Consider the following 22,353-nt stretch of genomic DNA (forward strand, 5'->3'; position numbering starts at 1 on the left):
GGAAGGATTTTCACTCTCAGCATGTTTTTGAACTTCTCTCTCTTATTTACTTCAGTGCAGCTCACAGTTTTTAACAGATTCTGTAGCTTTCTGTGAACTTCTACATCTGCTCCTTAGTAGGATATTTTCGGGTCTGATACTGCCTCTAGTGGCGTGGGGGTGGTAACACAACTAATGTAATTACATTATTAAATCAGAATACCACAAAGTCTTTATTATCTAATATTAATTTTGGCATTTCTGGCAACATAAAAGATAAATTATCTTATAAAACACTATATTTTTAAATTTTCTTAAGGATGTAGAGCTAATTAAATTAAACAAGATGGACGCTCTGCTAAAATATTTCTTGCCATCTTTCATGTTCTTTCAGCAAACAGTTGAGACAGAGTCGTTTTTGGTTTCACCACTATTTACCTGCTATTTTACCCACCATTGAAAATATTCTTAAAATATTGTCTGTTAGTCTGCAGCTCATGTGACCAAACCAGCTGAAAAGATGAAAAGTTAAAACAGTCAACAGTTAAAACTCAAGTTAGAATGTTAAGTTTTAACATTTTAACTCAACAACCTCTAACTAACTGGTTGTACACAACCTCTGGTTGGGTAACCCAAAGATCTCTGGGTCTAAAAAGATAAAGTCTCTGAAAACAGTTCTTAAAGATATAGCCAGTGTTTTCAGCAAAACTGAGCTGACTGTCCAGGAATGACAAGGAATTTAAAATTTACCAGTTTCAACAGGTTGGCCATCGAGTGAAACTGGAATCACTTTCAGGTTTTGTTTATGTCATTTAATTAGCTCTACTTCCTTAAGAAAATGAAAAGGTATGTTCTTTAGTGAGGGGATTTATCTTTTACGGTTCCAGTAATGCCAGAATTAATAATAAATAATAAAGACTTTGTGGTATTCTGATTTAATAATGTAATTACATTAGTTGTGTTACCACCCCCACGCCACTAGAGGCAGTATCAGACCCGAAAATATCCTACTAAGGAGCAGATGTAGAAGTTCACAGAAAGCTACAGAATCTGTTAAAAACTGTGAGCTGCACTGAAGTAAATAAGAGAGAGAAGTTCAAAAACATGCTGAGAGTGAAAATCCTTCCTAAAGATGAAGATATATCACAGATTTCAAAAGAAAATAAAAACGGGAAAAACGGATAATATAAGAAATAGCGCCCCCTTCACTTCCGGAGTGCAATGGCCCCATTTCCAAATAAGGTCCGAGACTGACAGCGGTCCGTCCCGCCCTTCCTGTTTGCTGCAGAGAGGTGGACTTGGTATTTTGCAGCGTTTAGGTGTGTGTGTGTGTTAGATGTGTGTTATGCCGGTTTAATAAATCCTGTTTAGTTGAATCCTGAGAATAAATCGGATTATTTTATTTTAGTTTTATTGAATCAAAAGTTTCCTTCTGGTTTCTTCACTTATTGTCAACCTTGAGGACAAACAGGCGGGACGAGGTGAGGACAAACAGTCTCTCGTTGGACGCTCTGAAGCCCAGCACTGCTTTGTCCGAGTCCAGGCTGGACACCTGTTGCTTGGCAACCTGTCCCACCTGGTGGCCCTGCTTCCTGTTGAACAGTACGGTTTCCACGGGCGACGGCTGGCGGTAGAGGAAGACACGGCGCAGACACTCACACAGCGCGGCGAAGGAGAAATCTGGAGCGCAGGTGGAGAACTTCCTGTCCCTCTTGGATGCCTGGACGTAACCTGGGAGGACAGAGACAAGCTGAGGGGACAGAGACAAGCGGAGAGGACAGAGACAGGCTGAGAGGACAGCGACAAGCTGAGAGGACAGAGACAGGCTGAGGGGACAGTGACAAGCTGAGAGGACAGAGACTAGCTGAGGGGACAGAGACTAGCTGAGAGGACAGAGACTAGCTGAGGGGACAGAGACAAGCTGAGGGGACAGAGACAGGCTGAGAGGACAGAGACAGGCTGAGGGGACAGAGACTAGCTGAGAGGACAGAGACTAGCTGAGAGGACAGAGACAAGCTGAGAGGACAGAGACAGGCTGAGGGGACAGTGACAGGCTGAGGGGACAGAGACTAGCTGAGAGGACAGAGACTAGCTGAGAGGACAGAGACAAGCTGAGGGGACAGAGACAAGCTGAGGGGACAGAGACAGGCTGAGGGGACAGAGACAAGCTGAGGGGACAGTGACAAGCTGAGGGGACAGAGACATCTGAGGGGACAGCGACAAGCTGAGAGGACAGAGACAGGCTGAGAGGACAGAGACAGGCTGAGAGGACAGAGACAAGCTGAGAGGACAGAGACAAGCTGAGGGGACAGAGACAGGCTGAGGGGACAGTGACAGGCTGAGGGGACAGAGACAGGCTGAGGGGACAGCGACAAGCTGAGAGGACAGAGACAGGCTGAGAGGACAGAGACATCTGAGGGGACAGAGACAAGCTGAGGGGACAGAGACAAGCTGAGGGGACAGAGACAGGCTGAGAGGACAGAGACAGGCTGAGAGGACAGAGACAAGCTGAGAGGACAGCGACAAGCTGAGAGGACAGAGACAGGCTGAGGGGACAGTGACAGGCTGAGGGGACAGAGACAGGCTGAGGGGACAGTGACAGGCTGAGGGGACAGAGACAGGCTGAGGGGACAGTGACAAGCTGAGAGGACAGAGACTAGCTGAGGGGACAGAGACTGGCTGAGAGGACAGAGACAGGCTGAGAGGACAGAGACAAGCTGAGAGGACAGCGACAAGCTGAGAGGACAGAGACAGGCTGAGAGAACAGAGACAAGCTGAGAGGACAGAGACAGGCTGAGAGGACAGAGACAGGCTGAGAGGACAGAGACAGGCTGAGGGGACAGAGACAGGCTGAGGGGACAGTGACAAGCTGAGAGGACAGAGACTAGCTGAGGGGACAGAGACTAGCTGAGAGGACAGAGACAGGCTGAGAGGACAGAGACTAGCTGAGAGGACAGAGACAAGCTGAGGGGACAGAGACAGGCTGAGAGGACATAGACAAGCTGAGGGGACAGTGACAGGCTGAGGGGACAGTGACAGGCTGAGGGGACAGTGACAGGCTGAGGGGACAGAGACAGGCTGAGGGGACAGAGACAGGCTGAGAGGACAGAGACAAGCTGAGAGGACAGCGACAAGCTGAGAGGACAGAGACAAGCTGAGAGGACAGAGACTAGCTGAGGGGACAGAGACTGGCTGAGAGGACAGAGACAGGCTGAGAGGACAGCGACAAGCTGAGAGGACAGAGACAGGCTGAGAGAACAGAGACAAGCTGAGAGGACAGAGACAGGCTGAGAGGACAGAGACAGGCTGAGGGGACAGAGACAGGCTGAGGGGACAGTGACAAGCTGAGAGGACAGAGACTAGCTGAGGGGACAGAGACTAGCTGAGAGGACAGAGACAGGCTGAGAGGACAGAGACTAGCTGAGAGGACAGAGACAAGCTGAGGGGACAGAGACAGGCTGAGAGGACATAGACAAGCTGAGGGGACAGTGACAGGCTGAGAGGACAGAGACAAGCTGAGAGGACAGAGACTAGCTGAGGGGACAGAGACTGGCTGAGAGGACAGAGACAGGCTGAGAGGACAGCGACAAGCTGAGAGGACAGAGACAGGCTGAGAGAACAGAGACAAGCTGAGAGGACAGAGACAGGCTGAGAGGACAGAGACAGGCTGAGGGGACAGAGACAGGCTGAGGGGACAGTGACAAGCTGAGAGGACAGAGACTAGCTGAGGGGACAGAGACTAGCTGAGAGGACAGAGACAGGCTGAGAGGACAGAGACAGGCTGAGGGGACAGTGACAAGCTGAGAGGACAGAGACTAGCTGAGGGGACAGAGACTAGCTGAGAGGACAGAGACAGGCTGAGAGGACAGAGACTAGCTGAGAGGACAGAGACAAGCTGAGGGGACAGAGACAGGCTGAGAGGACATAGACAAGCTGAGGGGACAGTGACAGGCTGAGGGGACAGAGACAAGCTGAGGGGACAGAGACAGGCTGAGGGGACAGAGACTGGCTGAGAGGACAGAGACAGGCTGAGAGGACAGAGACAAGCTGAGAGGACAGCGACAAGCTGAGAGGACAGAGACAGGCTGAGAGAACAGAGACAAGCTGAGAGGACAGAGACAAGCTGAGAGGACAGTGACAAGCTGAGAGGACAGAGACTAGCTGAGGGGACAGAGACTGGCTGAGAGGACAGAGACAGGCTGAGAGGACAGAGACAAGCTGAGAGGACAGCGACAAGCTGAGAGGACAGAGACAGGCTGAGAGAACAGAGACAAGCTGAGAGGACAGAGACAGGCTGAGAGGACAGAGACAGGCTGAGGGGACAGTGACAAGCTGAGAGGACAGAGACTAGCTGAGGGGACAGAGACTAGCTGAGAGGACAGAGACAGGCTGAGAGGACAGAGACAAGCTGAGAGGACAGAGACAAGCTGAGGGGACAGAGACAGGCTGAGGGGACAGTGACAGGCTGAGGGGACAGAGACAGGCTGAGGGGACAGCGACAAGCTGAGAGGACAGAGACAGGCTGAGAGGACAGAGACATCTGAGGGGACAGAGACAAGCTGAGGGGACAGAGACAAGCTGAGGGGACAGAGACAGGCTGAGAGGACAGAGACAGGCTGAGAGGACAGAGACAAGCTGAGAGGACAGCGACAAGCTGAGAGGACAGAGACAGGCTGAGGGGACAGTGACAGGCTGAGGGGACAGAGACAGGCTGAGGGGACAGTGACAGGCTGAGGGGACAGAGACAGGCTGAGGGGACAGTGACAAGCTGAGAGGACAGAGACTAGCTGAGGGGACAGAGACTGGCTGAGAGGACAGAGACAGGCTGAGAGGACAGAGACAAGCTGAGAGGACAGCGACAAGCTGAGAGGACAGAGACAGGCTGAGAGAACAGAGACAAGCTGAGAGGACAGAGACAGGCTGAGAGGACAGAGACAGGCTGAGAGGACAGAGACAGGCTGAGAGGACAGAGACAGGCTGAGGGGACAGAGACAGGCTGAGGGGACAGTGACAAGCTGAGAGGACAGAGACTAGCTGAGGGGACAGAGACTAGCTGAGAGGACAGAGACAGGCTGAGAGGACAGAGACTAGCTGAGAGGACAGAGACAAGCTGAGGGGACAGAGACAGGCTGAGAGGACATAGACAAGCTGAGGGGACAGTGACAGGCTGAGGGGACAGTGACAGGCTGAGGGGACAGTGACAGGCTGAGGGGACAGAGACAGGCTGAGGGGACAGAGACAGGCTGAGAGGACAGAGACAAGCTGAGAGGACAGCGACAAGCTGAGAGGACAGAGACAAGCTGAGAGGACAGAGACTAGCTGAGGGGACAGAGACTGGCTGAGAGGACAGAGACAGGCTGAGAGGACAGCGACAAGCTGAGAGGACAGAGACAGGCTGAGAGAACAGAGACAAGCTGAGAGGACAGAGACAGGCTGAGAGGACAGAGACAGGCTGAGGGGACAGAGACAGGCTGAGGGGACAGTGACAAGCTGAGAGGACAGAGACTAGCTGAGGGGACAGAGACTAGCTGAGAGGACAGAGACAGGCTGAGAGGACAGAGACTAGCTGAGAGGACAGAGACAAGCTGAGGGGACAGAGACAGGCTGAGAGGACATAGACAAGCTGAGGGGACAGTGACAGGCTGAGGGGACAGAGACAAGCTGAGGGGACAGAGACAGGCTGAGGGGACAGAGACTGGCTGAGAGGACAGAGACAGGCTGAGAGGACAGAGACAAGCTGAGAGGACAGCGACAAGCTGAGAGGACAGAGACAGGCTGAGAGAACAGAGACAAGCTGAGAGGACAGAGACAAGCTGAGAGGACAGTGACAAGCTGAGAGGACAGAGACTAGCTGAGGGGACAGAGACTGGCTGAGAGGACAGAGACAGGCTGAGAGGACAGAGACAAGCTGAGAGGACAGCGACAAGCTGAGAGGACAGAGACAGGCTGAGAGAACAGAGACAAGCTGAGAGGACAGAGACAGGCTGAGAGGACAGAGACAGGCTGAGGGGACAGTGACAAGCTGAGAGGACAGAGACTAGCTGAGGGGACAGAGACTAGCTGAGAGGACAGAGACAGGCTGAGGGGACAGAGACAAGCTGAGAGGACAGAGACAAGCTGAGGGGACAGAGACAGGCTGAGAGGACATAGACAAGCTGAGGGGACAGTGACAGGCTGAGGGGACAGAGACAAGCTGAGAGGACAGAGACAGGCTGAGAGGACAGAGACAGGCTGAGGGGACAGTGACAAGCTGAGAGGACAGAGACAAGCTGAGGGGACAGTGACAAGCTGAGGGGACAGAGACAAGCTGAGGGGACAGTGACAAGCTGAGAGGACAGAGACAGGCTGAGGGGACAGAGACAAGCTGAGAGGACAGAGACAGGCTGAGGGGACAGAGACAAGCTGAGAGGACAGAGACAAGCTGAGGGGACAGAGACTAGCTGAGAGGACAGAGACAGGCTGAGAGGACAGAGACAAGCTGAGAGGACAGAGACTAGCTGAGGGGACAGAGACTAGCTGAGAGGACAGAGACAAGCTGAGAGGACAGAGACAGGCTGAGGGGACAGTGACAAGCTGAGAGGACAGAGACTAGCTGAGGGGACAGAGACTAGCTGAGAGGACAGAGACTAGCTGAGGGGACAGAGACTAGCTGAGAGGACAGAGACAGGCTGAGGGGACAGTGACAGGCTGAGGGGACAGTGACAAGCTGAGAGGACAGAGACAAGCTGAGAGGACAGAGACAGGCTGAGGGGACAGAGACAAGCTGAGGGGACAGTGACAAGCTGAGAGGACAGAGACAGGCTGAGGGGACAGAGACAAGCTGAGAGGACAGAGACAGGCTGAGGGGACAGAGACAAGCTGAGGGGACAGTGACAAGCTGAGGGGACAGTGACAAGCTGAGGGGACAGTGACAAGCTGAGAGGACAGAGACAGGCTGAGAGGACAGAGACTGGCTGAGAGGACAGAGACAGGCTGAGAGGACAGAGACAGGCTGAGAGAACAGAGACAAGCTGAGAGGACAGTGACAGGCTGAGAGGACAGAGACAGGCTGAGGGGACAGTGACAAGCTGAGAGGACAGAGACTAGCTGAGAGGACAGAGACAGGCTGAGAGGACAGAGACAGGCTGAGGGGACAGTGACAGGCTGAGAGGACAGAGACAAGCTGAGAGGACAGAGACTAGCTGAGGGGACAGAGACTAGCTGAGAGGACAGAGACAAGCTGAGGGGACAGAGACTAGCTGAGAGGACAGAGACAGGCTGAGAGGACAGAGACAAGCTGAGAGGACAGAGACTAGCTGAGGGGACAGAGACTAGCTGAGAGGACAGAGACAAGCTGAGAGGACAGAGACAGGCTGAGGGGACAGTGACAAGCTGAGAGGACAGAGACTAGCTGAGGGGACAGAGACTAGCTGAGAGGACAGAGACAGGCTGAGGGGACAGTGACAGGCTGAGGGGACAGAGACAAGCTGAGAGGACAGAGACAAGCTGAGAGGACAGAGACTAGCTGAGAGGACAGAGACAGGCTGAGGGGACAGAGACGTCCTCCTACAGCTTGCTGTGATCAGCTCTGATCGTTGGATCATCTCATTATTGATGATGTTTCCTCTGATTTTAAAATTTTTAATGCTCAGAGAAAATATAAAAAATATATTTAATCTGCTTTAGTTCACATGTTTACATCAACCCAGACCAATCCGTGCTTTCTGTTAGGAACACTTCCTGCTTCTTGTTTCCTACTTCCTGCTGTGATGTCACAAAAAAACCCAAACCAGCCGAGACACCAGGAGGCGCTGCAGGAGGGACCGGTGCACTTTGTCCAATACAAATGTTCTGCCTAAGGCTAGAAGTTAGAAATATGCCTTAATAATTTAGTTAAAAACTTTTACAGTATTGGTTTATCTGTACTTTATTTTGAAGGGGAATTTTGAGGTGTCAGTGCATTGTGGGTAGCAGAGGCAGCTGGAAACAGGTGTTTGCGAAAGAAAACCTGCCTATTAATATACAAACTTCGCCTCCTGTGTCATCAATCTTTTCCAACACCTCCAAAAGCAAAGGCTGTAAGTTTCATCTGGGTTCTGTTTGGTGTTTTATTAGGATTTATTTAGAGTTTTTCTTTTTTCAAATGTGTACTCCAGTAATTAGCCATGTCCCACTAGTTTTTTGCGTAGTAATGATCGTGACTGTTTCTTAACAACAGCTAAGGTTAATTGTAATTCTTGTTTTCTGATATTAGAAGTTTATTCTGTGTATTTAGAGCTAATGCATATTTCTTTTCTGTTTCTGCTTATAGTTTCACTCAACGCTTTCATTGAGCTTCAGACACAATTGTAGAAAATTGTGAAAAGACGTAATAAAGGAGCAAGACGCTCGGCTTCCTGGCTCATGAAAATTGAGTTTGGCTTGCTGTTAATCTGCGTTAACATACACGCTGTATCCAACACGTAGGGATAACAGTACAACAAACATCTGGTGTAAGAGCCAGAAACCCGACCCGGTTCTGCCAGGACAAACAGACCAGAACTCCAAGAAACTGGTGTAGAAAGCCAAAGGTCTAGTCCAAGTTTCTGCAGCCAGAGCTTCATTACTCAGAGAAGCAGTGAAGCTTTTTTGAAACATCTCTCAGATCTGCAGCAGAACCTCAGGTCCAAACCCGACCTGCTCGGTGCCTCACCTAGGGCATTGAAGGTGGCGATGTGCTCCCAGAGGTCGCCGGGTCGGTCCGGACGCGGCTGCCACACCAGGGCGTCGACATCGTGACGCAGACAGAGACACGGCATCTGAGACGGGTCCACGTCCACAGAGAACAGAAACTGATGTCCACCCAGGTTCACCTGGAGACGGAGACAGAGAGAGAGACAGAGAAAGAGAGAGAGAGACACAGAGAGAGAGAGAGAGACAGAGAAAGACAGAGAGAGAGAGAGAGAGAGAGACGGACAGACAGAGAGAGAGGCAGAGAGAGAGAGACACAGAGAGACGTCCATCCATCATCAGTCCTGCAGGAAGTCCTTTGCTGTCTACTGATGCTCAGCGTTTCCCAGCGCTTGTTGTTAGCTTGTTGTTGTTCAGAGTTAAACTTGTAGTTGATCACAAATTAGTTTGATATTTTTCAGTTTTATTCTGGATCAGACTAAACTGATGATGCTCAGTTATTGATTTAATTTGTGACTTATTGATTAAACATTGTGTATTTTATTGAGCAGACCTTTAGCTTTGAGCTAATTTCATATTCAGGTTTCTGTTTCCCCTCTCCTTGGGCTGCCACCTTATCGTGGTGGAGGGGTTTGAGGGCCCCAATGATCCTAGGAGCTATGCTGTCTGGGGGTTCATGCCCCTGGTAGGGTCACCCAAGGCCGACAGGTCCTAGGTGAGGGACCAGACAAAGCGCAGCCCGAAGACCCCTTTTGATGGACAAGGACTTTGGACTTGGTGTTCCCTCGACCGGACGCGGGTCACCGGGGCCCCACTCTGGAGCCAGGCCTGGAGGGGGGCACGATGGTGAGCGTCTGGTGGCCGGGCTTTTACCCATGAAGCCCAGCCGGGCTCAGCCCGAAGAGGAGACACGGGTCCCCCCTCCCATGGGCCCACCACCTATGAGAGGGGCCAAAGGGGTCGGGTGCATTGTGTGATGGGTGGCAGCCGAGGGAGGGGGCCCTGGCGGTCTGATCCTCGGTTGCAGAAGCTCTTGGGACGTGGAATGTCACCTCTCTGGTGGGGAAGGAGCCGGAGCTAGTGTGTGAGGTTGAGAGGTTCCGGGTAAAAATAGTCGAACCCTCGAACCCGTTGGTGGACACCTTCGGTGAAGGATGCCATCAGGCTGAAGAAGGAGTCCTATTGGGCCTTTTTGGCCTGTGGGACTCCAGAAGCAGCTGATGGGTACTGGAGGGCGAAGCCGCATGCGGCTCAGGTGGTTGTTGAGGCAAAAACTCGGGCGTGGGAGGAGTTTAGAGAGGCCATGGAGAAAGACTTCCGCACGGCTTTGAGGCGATTCTGGTCCACCATCCGGCGTCTCGGGGGGGGGGAAGCAGTGCAGCACCAACACTGTTTATAGTGGGGATGGTGTGCTGCTGACCTCTACTAGGGACGTTGTGGGCCGGTGGGCAGAGTACTTCGAAGACCTCCTCAATCCCACCAACATGCCTTCCATTGAGGAAGCGGAGCCTGGGGACTCTGGGTTGGGCTCTCCAATCTCTGGGGACGAGGTCGCCGAGGTGGTTAAAAAGCTCCTCGGTGGCAAGGCTCCGGGGGTGGATGAGATCCGCCCGGAGTTCCTTAAGGCTCTGGATATTGTAGGGTTGTGTTGGCTGACATGACTCTGCAATATCGCATGGACATCGGGGGCAGTTCCCCTGGATTGGCAGACTGGGGTGGTGGTCCCCCTGTTCAAAAAGGGGGACCGGAGGGTGTGCTCCAATTACAGGGGGGTCACACTCTTAAGCCTCCCTGGCAAGGTCTATTCAGGGGTCCTGGAGAGGAGGGTCCGTCGGATAGTTGAACCTCGGATTCAGGAAGAGCAGTGTGGTTCTGGTTCTGGTCGTGGAACACTGGACCAGCTCTACACCCTCAGCAGGGTCCTGGAGGGTTCTGGGACTTCGCCCAACCGGTCTACATGTGTTTTGTGGACTTGGAGAAGGCGTTCGACCGGGTCCCTCGGGGAGCCCTGTAGGGGGTTCTCCAGGAGTATGGGGTACCGGGCCCTTTGATACGGGCTGTCAGGTCCCTGTATGACCGGTGTCAGAGTCTGGTCCGCATTGCCGGCAGTAAGTCGGGCTCGTTTCCAGGGGGGGGGGTGTCCTGCCCCAAGTGGAGGAGTTCAAGTATCTCGGGATCTTGTTCACGAATGAGGGAAGAAGGGAGCGAGACATCAACAGGCAGATTGGCGCAGCATCTGCCATCAAGCGGCGCTGTACCGGTCCGTCATGGTGAAGAGAGAGCTGAGCCAAAAAGCCAAGCTCTCGATTTACCGGTCGATCTACGTTCCCACCCTCATCTATGGTCATGAGCTTTGGGTCATGACCGAAAGAACGAGATCGCGGATACAAGCGGCCGAAATGGGTTTTCTCCGCAGGGTGGCTGGGCTCTCCCTTAGAGAGAGAAGCTCAGTCATCTAGGAGGGACTCAGAGTAGAGCCACTGCTCCTTCACATCGAGAGGAGCCAGTTGAGGGGCATCTGGTCAGGACGCCTCCTGGACGCCTCCCTGGTGAGGAGTTCAGGTCCCACCAGGAGGAGGGGAAAACCCAGGACACGCTGGAGGGACGATGTTCCTCTGCTGGCCTGGGAACGCCTTGGGATTCCCCTGGAGGAGCTGGGACAAGAGGCTGGAGAGGGAAGTCTGGGCCTCCCTTCTGAAGCTGCTACCCCGCAACCCGACCCCGGATAAAACGGAAGAAAATGGATGGATGGATGGACGGACGGACGGACGGATGGATGGTTTCTCTAAAGTTCTTGAGGATCCTGATCTTCTCTCCGCTCAGCAACAGGCAGCAGGATGCAGCAATGCATCATGGGTTTTATTTCCATCCAGGGAATTTATATTGATATCCGTTAGCAGCTGACGGATCAATAGAACCCGATCAGAACCAATCAGGCGGGCCGGACTGGCGGCGAGTCTTATGGGATGTTTTACGGTCCACTTGTTTACGCTGAGATAATTCCTGGAATGACGAAGAGGAAGAAAAATGAAGGCTGATGCTATCTGACCAGACGGCCGTCATAATCCGGACCAGACCAGATATGGACATCAGAACCGTCTGGACCCGGAGCAGCACCAGCCTGCCACCTCATGAGACACCACGAAAATATTTTCTGATCGTAAAAATGATTCAAAATAAAATCTGTCTGAATTTACAAAACTGATTATCAGTTTTTATCAATAAACCCATCAGACTGGCTGAACCCAGTCCGACCAGATGTTCTGATCTCAGTCACCCCCTCCTCAGGGCGCCACTCAAAGAAACCAGGAAATCCCTCATCACATTCATGTCCTTTTCACTCTCACTGGTTGGAGAAAGTGAAGCAAAAAGTAGCGCAGCCTGACCCCACGGGGAAACCTGATCCTTGAAGCAGCCGCTGAATTTGTTTAAAAGTCATTCTCTCACTTCAGCAGGTTTAAAAGTCTGGAAGACTTTTAAAGACGTCAAGCTTAAGTTTAGTTACAAACATCAAAGCCCGCATTGCATATTTGAGTTCATGCAGAGGTTCTGGTGGGTTTCAGAGCCCATCAGAACCTGGCTCTGGTACCAGAACTGCCTGATGCTTTCAGAACATCTGCTCCTCTTTTACACCAACCAGAAACTTTAATGTTTGCTCAAAGTTCGACCCGGCAGAGAAGGTTCTGGTCCTGGTTCTGCTTCCCTGTCTGCTGTTATGCCCAGCAGATTAACGTTCTGGTTGCTTTCTGACCCAGATGCTGGCCTCCAGAACCGAACTGGGCTCGCTGTCTGTCTCACCATGAATCAGGCAGATTTCAGTTTAACGTTCTGAGGCCCAGAATGCTCGGCAGCGCCGACCCAGAATGCTCGTCTGAGTCCAGGCTTCTCGCTACCAGACCTCCCTCTGGTTCTGGTTCTGGTTCCCTGTCTGCTGCGACTCCCACTGCTTGGAAAGAAATCTGGTGCTGGTCCAATTCAGGACTCCATCATCAGAACCGCCATCAGGCGGGTCCAGTCACTAGAATCACAGCCTGCTTCTGTGGTTAGGAGCTGCAGTCAGAACCCCTCGGGTCGGGTCGGGTTGGCAGGTTCAGCTGGGATGAATCCAGAACCTGCATCTCATTATTGATCAGCTGCTGATCAATAATCTTGTTTCTCTTCCTCATCAACCTGAAGATCAATAATCCTGGTATTTATAGTCACCGGACCGGACCGGACCGGAACACAAACGGGTTTAGAATTTCTGAGAATACTTAGAAACCAGGTTTCTGTTTTCTAGAAACTTTTCTTCACTTGGATCGGGAGTATCGGTTCCGACCCGCCTGGATCCGATTCCAGCCTCTTAAGAGACGGGAAGACTGAACCTATGGACCGGACCTGGTCCTGTTTCAGGTTCTGGTTCAGTGGCGTGCGGTGAGGTTCATAGCTGATGAGGCTCTGACTTAATCATAATCAGATTTACAAATATAGACTCCCTGCATGTTATTGTTTACATAAGGAAATTTCGCGCATGCGGACAAAGCTGGAGGGGAAAAAGACTACGTCATGCATACAATCTGCCGCCGTAGAATAATTCCGTTACTTCAATCAAACTTGGACATGTAGATATTATTAATTTCGTGCTGTGCTCCACAGCAAAAAAAACAAATCGTTCAAGCACAACTCATCCACGTCTTTCTCGCTCTCTGTATCAGCGCAGCGCAGACTCGTTGCCATAGCAACTGACAACATCACAGAAAATAAAACAACAAAAAAAAAACACTCGGATATTTCCCACACAAAGAGCAGAACATTCAGTAGCATGATGTTGCAGTAGTTTGGTTTTAGGCTTAATGTTTATTTCGCCATTATTAATAAGTGATGGCTGTGGTAAGAGGAGAAAACTATAAATATATCGCTGCACTTTGCTGTAAGGCTAGCTGCACGGCTAGCTCCACGGCTAGCTCCACGGCTAACTCCATGGCTAGCTCCACGGCTAGCTCCACGGCTAGCTCCACGGCTACCTCCATGGCTAGCTCCACGGCTAGCTCCATGGCTAGCTCCACGGCTAGCTCCACGGCTACCTCCACGGCTAGCTCCACGGCTAGCTCCAATGGTAGCTCCAAGGCTAGCTCCACGGCTAGCTCCACGGCTACCTCCACGGCTAGCTCCACGGCTAGCTCCAATGGTAGCTCCAAGGCTAGCTCCACGGCTAGCTCCATGGCTAGCTCCACGGCTAGCTCCATGGCTAGCTCCACGGCTACCTCCATGGCTAGCTCCACGGCTAGCTCCATGGCTAGCTCCACGGCTAGCTCCACGGCTACCTCCATGGCTAGCTCCACGGCTAGCTCCACGGCTAGCTCCAATGGTAGCTCCACGGCTAGCTCCACGGCTACCTCCATGGCTAGCTCCACGGCTAGCTCCACGGCTAGCTCCAATGGTAGCTCCAAGGCTAGCTCCATGGCTAGCTCCACGGCTAGCTCCAAGGCTAGGTCCACGGCTAGCTCCATGGCTAGCTCCACGGCTAGCTCCACGGCTACCTCCACGGCTAGCTCCACGGCTAGCTCCAATGGTAGCTCCAAGGCTAGCTCCACGGCTAGCTCCATGGCTAGCTCGCTGTTTCTGTCTCTTACTCTGCAGCTGTGGAGTCACAATGTCTGGGATCATGAGCTTCTGAGCATTTGAATAGGAAAATGCAAAAATTCAATGATTTGAATAATCAGAATTGGTTAACCCAGCGGTTTTCAAAGTGTGAGGCGCGCCTCCCCTAGGGGGCGCCAGAGCACTTTAGGGGAGGCGCAGTGCGAGGGAAAAAATAAACCGGAAAAGAAGCTATCTGCTTGCTGTCTACTGATGTGAGAGAAAGAATGGACACATTTTTAGTAAAGAAAAAGGCAGGGGAGACAAGCTCTGGCGTAAGTAGAAAAAAGAGGAAGTATGACCACGACTACTTAAAGTTTGGATTTTCCTGGACTGCTCCCGATGATGCTCCCAGTCCGCAATGTGTAATCTGCAAGGAGGTTCTGGCTAATGATAGCATGAGACCCTGTAAGCTCCGGCGTCACATTGAAACAAAGCACCCAAGTTTAGTGACCAAGCCGCGGGAGTTTTTTGAGAGGAAGCTGAAGGAGCTGTGCACACAGAAAAAAACAAATGAAAAAAAAATGAGTTTGGGGTTGTTCTTATCATTAGAAAAATGAAAAAATGGCGTATTCGCCATACAAAGGCCCTGATAAAATAATTAAAATGGGAGGAAATGTTTTAAAATGTTCATGTGTTAAATTTCATTCAGATAAAGTGTCATTTTAAAAGATGAGATGGTTCTAAAATAAAAGCAATTAGAAGGTGTTTTGTAGTGGCATTTGTTTGTGTGTGGGTTGATTATTGGGGGGGGGCAGCAGGCATTGTGCTCCTTGGAGGGGGGCTCACCCTTTCATACTTTGAAAACCCCTGGGTTAACCTAAACGAAAAATAAATACCTTATATTACAAACCACAGGGTGAAAATAGCAATATAAATTATTTGATCATTATACTTTTCTATTGTGACAGGTGAGGCTAGCCGTGGAGTTAGCCTTGGAGCTCTGCCTCTGCAGTCACTGCAGTCACTCCAGTGACGTGCAGTCACTGGACCCAGTGACTGCACGTCACTGGGTCCAGGTCCTGGTTCTGTTTCAGGTTCTGGTTCTGTTTCAGATTCAGATTCAGGTTCAGGTCCTGTCCCTGGTTCTGGTACTCACCACCTGGGTCGGGCTGAGCGTCTCCCCGTCGAAGTGCGTGAGGCTGAAGCCGTCGTCAGGGAAACCGTCGCAGTCCTCCAGCTCCTGGGAGCTGCATGGCGGCTTTTCCCGCTCGCCGTTCTGGACACAGAGGAGGAGAATCAGCCTCCGCAGGTTAGCATCAGTTAGCATCTGAAAATAAGGGTTCTGCTAGAAACCGGCCGGGCCGGAGACCCAGGCTACTCAAGGTGAGCTGGCACACTGTCGCCATGGCGACAGCTTGATGCTGCGGCTCATCTCTGACTCCCAGCTCTATAACCGCCCTCCCGCTGCACATCCTGATCATGGCGCTGCTCCTCACCGGGTCCTCAGAGGTCAGGTGGGTCAGGCGGTCGTGGATGAGCGCCGCCTGCTGGTCGCTCAACACCAGCTCCCCTGTCCTGTTCCCCAGCACCAGCTCCGGCCACATGGGTCCCTCACCGAGCTTCTGCAGGCTCACCTCCAGGCTGGGGGCAACACACACAGCTAGCACAATTAGCTCTGTTAGCATAGTTAGAACACAAATTGCTGCGTTAACCAGGATATGCCATGAACAGCACAGAGTAGAAGACAAAGAATCCTGACCCTCCAGATCCACATAAAGCCGGTTCCACAGTGGACCTTCTAGCAGCTCCAGAACATTTCCAGGACCAGAGGACTAAAGTCTCAGATCAGAGAAACTCATCCAGGCTTTGATTCCTGCAGCAGCGTCTTCACAGGTCTGAGGCTATACTACACCAAAGCTATACTAGTGTTGGTGTAGTATAGCGCTACACCAACACTATACTTAGCTGAAGCTAATGCTAAAGCGCTACACCAACTCTACACTTAGAAGAAACTAATGCTAGCGTGCTACACCAACACTATACTTAGCAGAAGCTAATGCTAAAGCAGCACTATACGTAGCAGAAGTTAATGCTAAATCGCTACACCAACAGTACACTTAGCAGAAGTTAATGCTAAATCGCTACACCAACACTATACTTAGCAGAAGTTAATGCTAAAGCGCTGTAGTAACACAACCTCCAATGGTTGAAAGGACTGCAGGTCCAAACAGTGACTGCTGGAAGCAGCTCCCCACCTGTTGCTGTCGCTGATGGTCCAGGCGCTGGCCTCCGGGTCCACCAACGCGTACAGCTGACCTTCCAGCATTGGGGGGCAGCCCCGAACCCCGATGCTCAGGCTGTCCGGCGTCAGCCGGAAGCTCACGTCCTCCTTGGCCACGCCCCCAGGAAGGCGGACGCAGACGGTGAGGTCCTCCGCCGTCTGCTGCCAGAAGTACAGCGGATCTGAAACCAGAGCAGACCGGCTCAGGCCAGAAGCCGAAGATAACAATAGCAACTTATGTAGTGGTGGCATTTGATTACAATTTTTCATCAAGTTAATTTCATGGTCTGTGATTCAGTTTTAGTCGCATTTTAATCAAAAACCATAAAATCGACAATAATGGGCAACATTTTAAATTCTTAACCTATTTTTGCTGCTAAAGTATCAAATAAATAAGTTAAACTCCAAATATATTTATAGTTTTTAATTTGCTCTTCCACCATCAGGCTGGAGCAGAGGGTTCATTCAGCTTCTTCAGAAATTGATGCTGACATTAGCATTAGCTGCTACATGTTAGCATTCCGATAATAATTTTGGCTAGCATGTCTTCACTTAAAGGCTAACTGCTTTCAGCACAACTTCAACACATCAACAGACTTTTCCAGCGTTCAATCAGATCGCTTGAAGCAGAAATTAAGCAGAGAAGAAGCTTAATTCAATACAAGCTTAAGAGTTTCAGTTCATCGCTGTGAAGCAACTGAATAAACTAGAGATAATAAATTCTGTTCTGTGGAGAGCTTTAAATGTGGATTATGAAAGCTCATGCTGCAGACGAACAGAATGATGTTGATAAATTATGAGTAAATATGATCAGCTGATATTCTCCTGCTTCCTCTGAGCTGCTGAGTGAACAGGGAAAACAGCTTGGAGAAACACATTTCATTTTATTTCCTTTTGTTGTTTTGTAAAATAAATCTAATCAAAATAAAAGCATGCCACACTTTTAAGATTCTATTTCCACCTCTGTGTTAATTTTGTTTCTCAGATAAAATCAAGAAAAACAATAGTTTAAGGCTGAAGAGAGCGGGAAGTGTTGTAACCTGGACCCAATCTGACCTCTGACTCAGTCTGACCTTTGACCCACCTGCCTTCTCCAGCTCGCTGAGCTCCGACGGCGGCGGCTCCACAGGCCGGCCATCGACATGCGTGAAGACAAACGGTTTCTCTGCAGCCAGCATCAGCCCTTCGCCCCGCGGCGCCACGGCGGCGTAGTGCGGCACCGACTTCCCTCTCAGGACCCTCCTCTTCCTCACCTCGTACTTCCTCTCCTGCCCTGCAGGTGGAGACCAGCACAGGGTGATGCTTCCATGAATCTCTGATCTGCAGCTTTCAGCCATCTTTAATATCTGCTTTATTAATCAAAGCAAATGTCAGGAAGTTTCCTGAAAATCCCCCGTCTCCCCAGGGATGTTCTGGTCCGGTTCACCCACCGGGTCCGGCGCCGCCGCCCACCGTGACCCACTCCAGGGACACCGAGTAGCCGCTTCCTGTGGACTCCAGCGGCTCCTTCTGCACACGCAGCAGCAGCACCTCTACGGCGTGACAGCCACCCTGAACGTGAGAGACGCTGTGCAGGATGGTGAACGGCTCCCCCAAGTGGTCGCTGAACAGAACCTGCAGGAAGAGCATGAGATAAAGGAAGTTCACTAAACCCAGAGACAGAATGTGACTTCTATGACCTGTAGCTCTGGGGAGAACCGGTACAGAACCAAGAACTTCCTAAAGCCCAAAGCTAGCCTGATGCTATCTTGATGGTAGCCTAATGCTAGCCTGATGTCTGTTAGATGTTAGCCTGATGCTAGCCATATATTAGCACAAAGCTAGCCTCATGCTAACCTTATGCTAGCCCAATGTTTGACTGATGCTAGCCTTATGCTAGCCCGATGGAGGCCTGATGCCAGCTTGATGTTAGCCCAATACCAGCATAATGCTAGCTTGATATTAGCCCAATACTAGCCTCATGCTAACCAGATGTCAGCCTGATGCTAGTCTCATGCTAACTTGCCTATTAACATCAGGCCCAATGCTTGCCTGATGTTACCCTGATGCCAGTCCAATGCTAGCTTGATGTCAGTCAGATGTTAGCCTGATGCTAGCCATATATTAGCCCAATGCTAGCCTGATGTTAGTCCAATGTTTGCCTGATGCCAACCTGCTGTTAACCTGATGCTAGCTAGATGGTAGCTTGATGTTAGCATGATGCTAGCCTGATGCCAATCTGATGTTAGCCTGATGTCAGTGAGATATTTGCCTGATCCAAGCCAGATGTTAGCCCTATGCTAGCCTCAAGCTAACTTGATGTTAGCATGATGTTAATCTGGTGCTAACCAGATGCTAGCCTGGTGCTAGTTTGATGTGTACCCGATGTTCGCCTGATGTCAGCCACATGCTAGCCTGATGCTAGGCTTAGCCTCAGATCTCCCCCAGGTCTTCCTCATAGTTCTGGTGCAGCTCAGTCCAATGAAGCTAGCTAACGTTCTACATGCTAAGCTCTGATGAGGAGTTGGGGTCGCGACCCCTCCACCTGTCTGACTCACCTCCCACCTGCAGTGGCCGCCGTCTCCCCTCCTGCCGGTGCGGAGGAGCAGCAGCCGCCCGGCGCCGTCAGACAGCGCTGCCCAGGTGGCCGAGGTGAGGCTGATGGAGGCGCAGAGCCGGTCCTCGGCCCGGCCGGACTCGGAACCGAAGCTGAAGACCTCTTTAGGCTTCCCCAGAGCCGTATCCTGGAATCAGAACGAGAGCCGAGTCCAGAGAGGAACCAGTTCAGGACTGGTCACCGGACACAGATCATCTCTGCAGTAACACTTCACTCAGAACCCGGGCCTGCCTGGACCTCCGTATCCCAGCCATCTGGTCCATCAGAACCACAAGGCGGAGTCTAACCGGGTCACAGGATGCTGGACTGTGATCCACTTCCCAGTTTAACCTATTCCAGATTTTCTTCTAGAAAGTTCAGATCAGAGTGATGATGGTTCTGACCCGGTAAAATGTTCATAACCTTCTGGATTCAACCAGTTTCTCCATCCAAAGGGTCTCAGGGCGAGTCGCTGTGCTGGAGGACTTCCTGGTTTCTGACCAATCAGAGCCCAGGGAGCAGAACCACGCCCACTCTGGGTGGTTCTGGAGAAACTGGACAGGTTCTGGTGCTCATCTGGAGAACATGTGGATAATCTGGGTTAATAATCTGGTGCTCCCATCAGAACCTCTGCAGCTCCTGATCCGATGCTGGAGCTCCTTCACGGCCATCAGAACCAGAACCACACAGTGAGCAGCCGCTAACCGAAGCAGAGGAACAAGTTGATCATCATGTAGTCATTATCTCTGATTACAGCTGGACATAAAAGCAGCTCCGCAGCCAACCTGGATCAGAACCAGAACTCATTTCTGTAATCACTGCTGCGATTATTGACTTCGTTATCACCTGACAGAGTCTGGACCCACAAAGGGTTCTTCAGAACCCTTTAATTTACCATCATTAATAACTGCCTGCTGCATCGGCCCAGCTGCAGAGCAACAGCACCCCCTGCAGGACACTCAGAGCAATAGAGTCTTCCCAGCAGAACCGGAGTGGGTCAGGTCCAGTAAGCCGGTTCTGGAGGTGCAGAGACTCACCAGGGTCACGCTGAGGCTCAGAACCCGTCCTCTAGAGTCCACAAACAGAACGCTGTCCTGGTACCACGGGTCCAGCTGCAGGTGGTTGAACATGCCGAACGCTCGCAGGTGCTCCAGGGTGTAGTGAGAGTCCTTCAGCTGCAGCTCCTCCACCGCTGCAGCGCAGAGGACAGGACTGGTTAGTCAGAACCAGAAACACACGCACAACCAGAACCAAAACCATGGTTCACCCTGACCCACTTCCAGTAGCTTCATCCAGACCAGAGCTGGTCAAGAGGCTCCATGTTGCTGCTACATGTTGCTGCTGCATGTTGCTGCAGCCTTGCAGTGCTCTGATCTGGTCATACTGGGAGCACTGGTGGATCAGAACGGACCTGGGAGATAAATGTATAAACTTTCATCTTTTATGGATCTGAACATTCGTTGTTTTAGATTCTCCAGCCCAGCCGGAGAGGCCATCTTGTTTTACATCTTGTGAAGTTAAAGGGCGAACTGGAGCGAGAGATCAACAGGCGGATTGGAGCAGCTTCTGCCGTCAAGCGGCGCTGTACCGGTCCGTTGTGGTGAAGAGAGAGCTGAGCCAAAAAGCCAAGGTCTCGATTTACCGGTCGATCTACGTTCCCACCCTCATCTATGGTCATGAGCTTTGGGTCATGACCGAAAGAACGAGATCGCGGATACAAGCGGCAGAAATGGGTTTTCTCCATAGGGTGGCTGGGCTCTCCCTTAGAGAGAGAAGCTCAGTCATCTAGGAGGGACTCAGAGTAGAGCCACTGCTCCTTCACATCGAGAGGAGCCAGTTGAGGGGCATCTGGTCAGGATGCCTCCTGGACGCCTCCCTGGTGAGGAGTTCATGTCCCACCGGGAGGAGGGGAAAACCCAGGACACGCTGGAGGGACGATGTTCCTCTGCTGACCTGGGAACGCCTTGGGATTCCCCTGGAGGAGCTGGAACAAGAGGCTGGGGAGGGAAGACTGGGCCTCCCTTCTGAAGCTGCTACCCCGCAACCCGACCCCGGATAAAACGGAAGAAGATGGATGGATGGATGGATGGATGGATGGATGGAAGGAAGGATGGATGGAGTTAAAGTCCAGATAATTCAGGTCGACCCACAAAGGGAACGACTGAAAATATTTTCTGACGTTTGTAATTTGTTTAAAATGTAATTTGTTTAAAAAGTTTGTAGATTTAATGTTGCAGCTGTTAGTTATTTTTTTTAAATCAGATTTTAACCTTTTATTTTGCTTCATTCAAAGTTAACGTTGACCTCTTTTAACCTCTTTGTGCCCAGAACTAGCTGTGGTTGTGGTTCTGGACCAGAAAAGGTGGACTGGAGTCAGTCGCCAGAGGTCAGAGGTCAAGTGTGATCAATCTGCTCCAAACAGCAAATATGGCATCAGACCAGGTCTGGATGACGTCAGAGGTTGTTAATAGAATCGACAAGATGTGAACAGAGCCACGATTCTGTTGATCTGGGTCCAGAGGAAGTCCGCAGAACCTTTTGGTCCAGTTAAAGTTTACTGGAAATTCTTGCAGAAAGTCTGGACCACCATGACCCGGTCCAGATCAGACTTCATTCTCAGGTTCTAAATGCTCTAAATCAGGGGAGCCCAAACTGGGTTCTGGAGGTCCGGAATCCTGCATGTTTTATTCTCTCCCTGGTACCAACAACCTTTCAGCAGGTCCATGTTCTTCTTCGGCCTCTAATGATCCATCATTGGATCCAGGTGCGTTAAACCAGGGAGAGACTAAACCAGGCAGGATGCCACTTTGGACTCCCCGGTTCTAAAGGTTCCGCTTAGCTGCTGTCGGAACCTCACCCGCGTCCAGCTCCACGGTGTAGGTCGGGATGGGGTCCAGAGACAGCCGGTAGCTCTCAAAGTTCGGGTCCAGCAGGTCTCGGTTCACCTTCAGACTGTAGTTCGCTGCGGCCATGACTTCCGTCCAGCCGGAACCCAAACAGAACCCAAACAGAACTGCTGCAGAACAACGTTGGTGATGCGAAAGATTCACGTTTTCCTGTTTCCACACGGAGCCCCTCAGCGGCGGACCTCCAGGTGCATCATGGGAGGAGGAGTTCTTGGTCTCTCTGCCCCAGAAACGCGTTTTAACCGAGATTTTACATTTAGGACTCATTTGATGTATTTTAAACTTATTACTGGGAGGAATATGCCAGCTATTGGACCGGAACCACAAAGATTCCGAACTGGGGGGGGCAAGAGAGAGAGAGAGAGACGTGGGTGTGATGAAGGTGGTGTGTCTCGGTGTGT

At 51.4% G+C, this 22,353-nt stretch overlaps 1 protein-coding gene across 2 annotated transcripts; it reads right to left on the bottom strand.

Moving 5' to 3' along the window:
• Positions 1 to 1,355: 1,355 nt before the first annotated feature.
• nudcd1 (NudC domain containing 1) lies at positions 1,356 to 22,115 on the bottom strand. 2 transcript variants are annotated; one of them, XM_032580670.1, is made up of 10 exons: positions 21,904 to 22,115; positions 20,084 to 20,238; positions 19,009 to 19,194; positions 17,902 to 18,085; positions 17,556 to 17,744; positions 16,446 to 16,653; positions 15,687 to 15,831; positions 15,347 to 15,466; positions 8,651 to 8,810; positions 1,356 to 1,710 (listed from the first exon to the last, which is right to left on the bottom strand). In XM_032580670.1, exons 1-10 carry the CDS (start codon positions 22,016 to 22,018, stop codon positions 1,421 to 1,423), a joined length of 1,752 nt encoding a protein of 583 aa, XP_032436561.1. In that variant the 5' UTR covers positions 22,019 to 22,115; the 3' UTR covers positions 1,356 to 1,420. The 2 variants fall into 2 exon arrangements, with proteins under 2 accessions (XP_032436561.1, XP_032436563.1); XM_032580672.1 differs by lacking the exon at positions 21,904 to 22,115 and adding an exon at positions 20,324 to 20,583.
• Between the last annotated feature and the right edge of the window lie 238 nt (positions 22,116 to 22,353).

The sequence above is a fragment of the Xiphophorus hellerii genome, chromosome 13, assembly GCF_003331165.1.
Source record: "Xiphophorus hellerii strain 12219 chromosome 13, Xiphophorus_hellerii-4.1, whole genome shotgun sequence".
In the NCBI taxonomy this organism is placed as follows: Eukaryota; Metazoa; Chordata; class Actinopteri; order Cyprinodontiformes; family Poeciliidae; genus Xiphophorus; species Xiphophorus hellerii.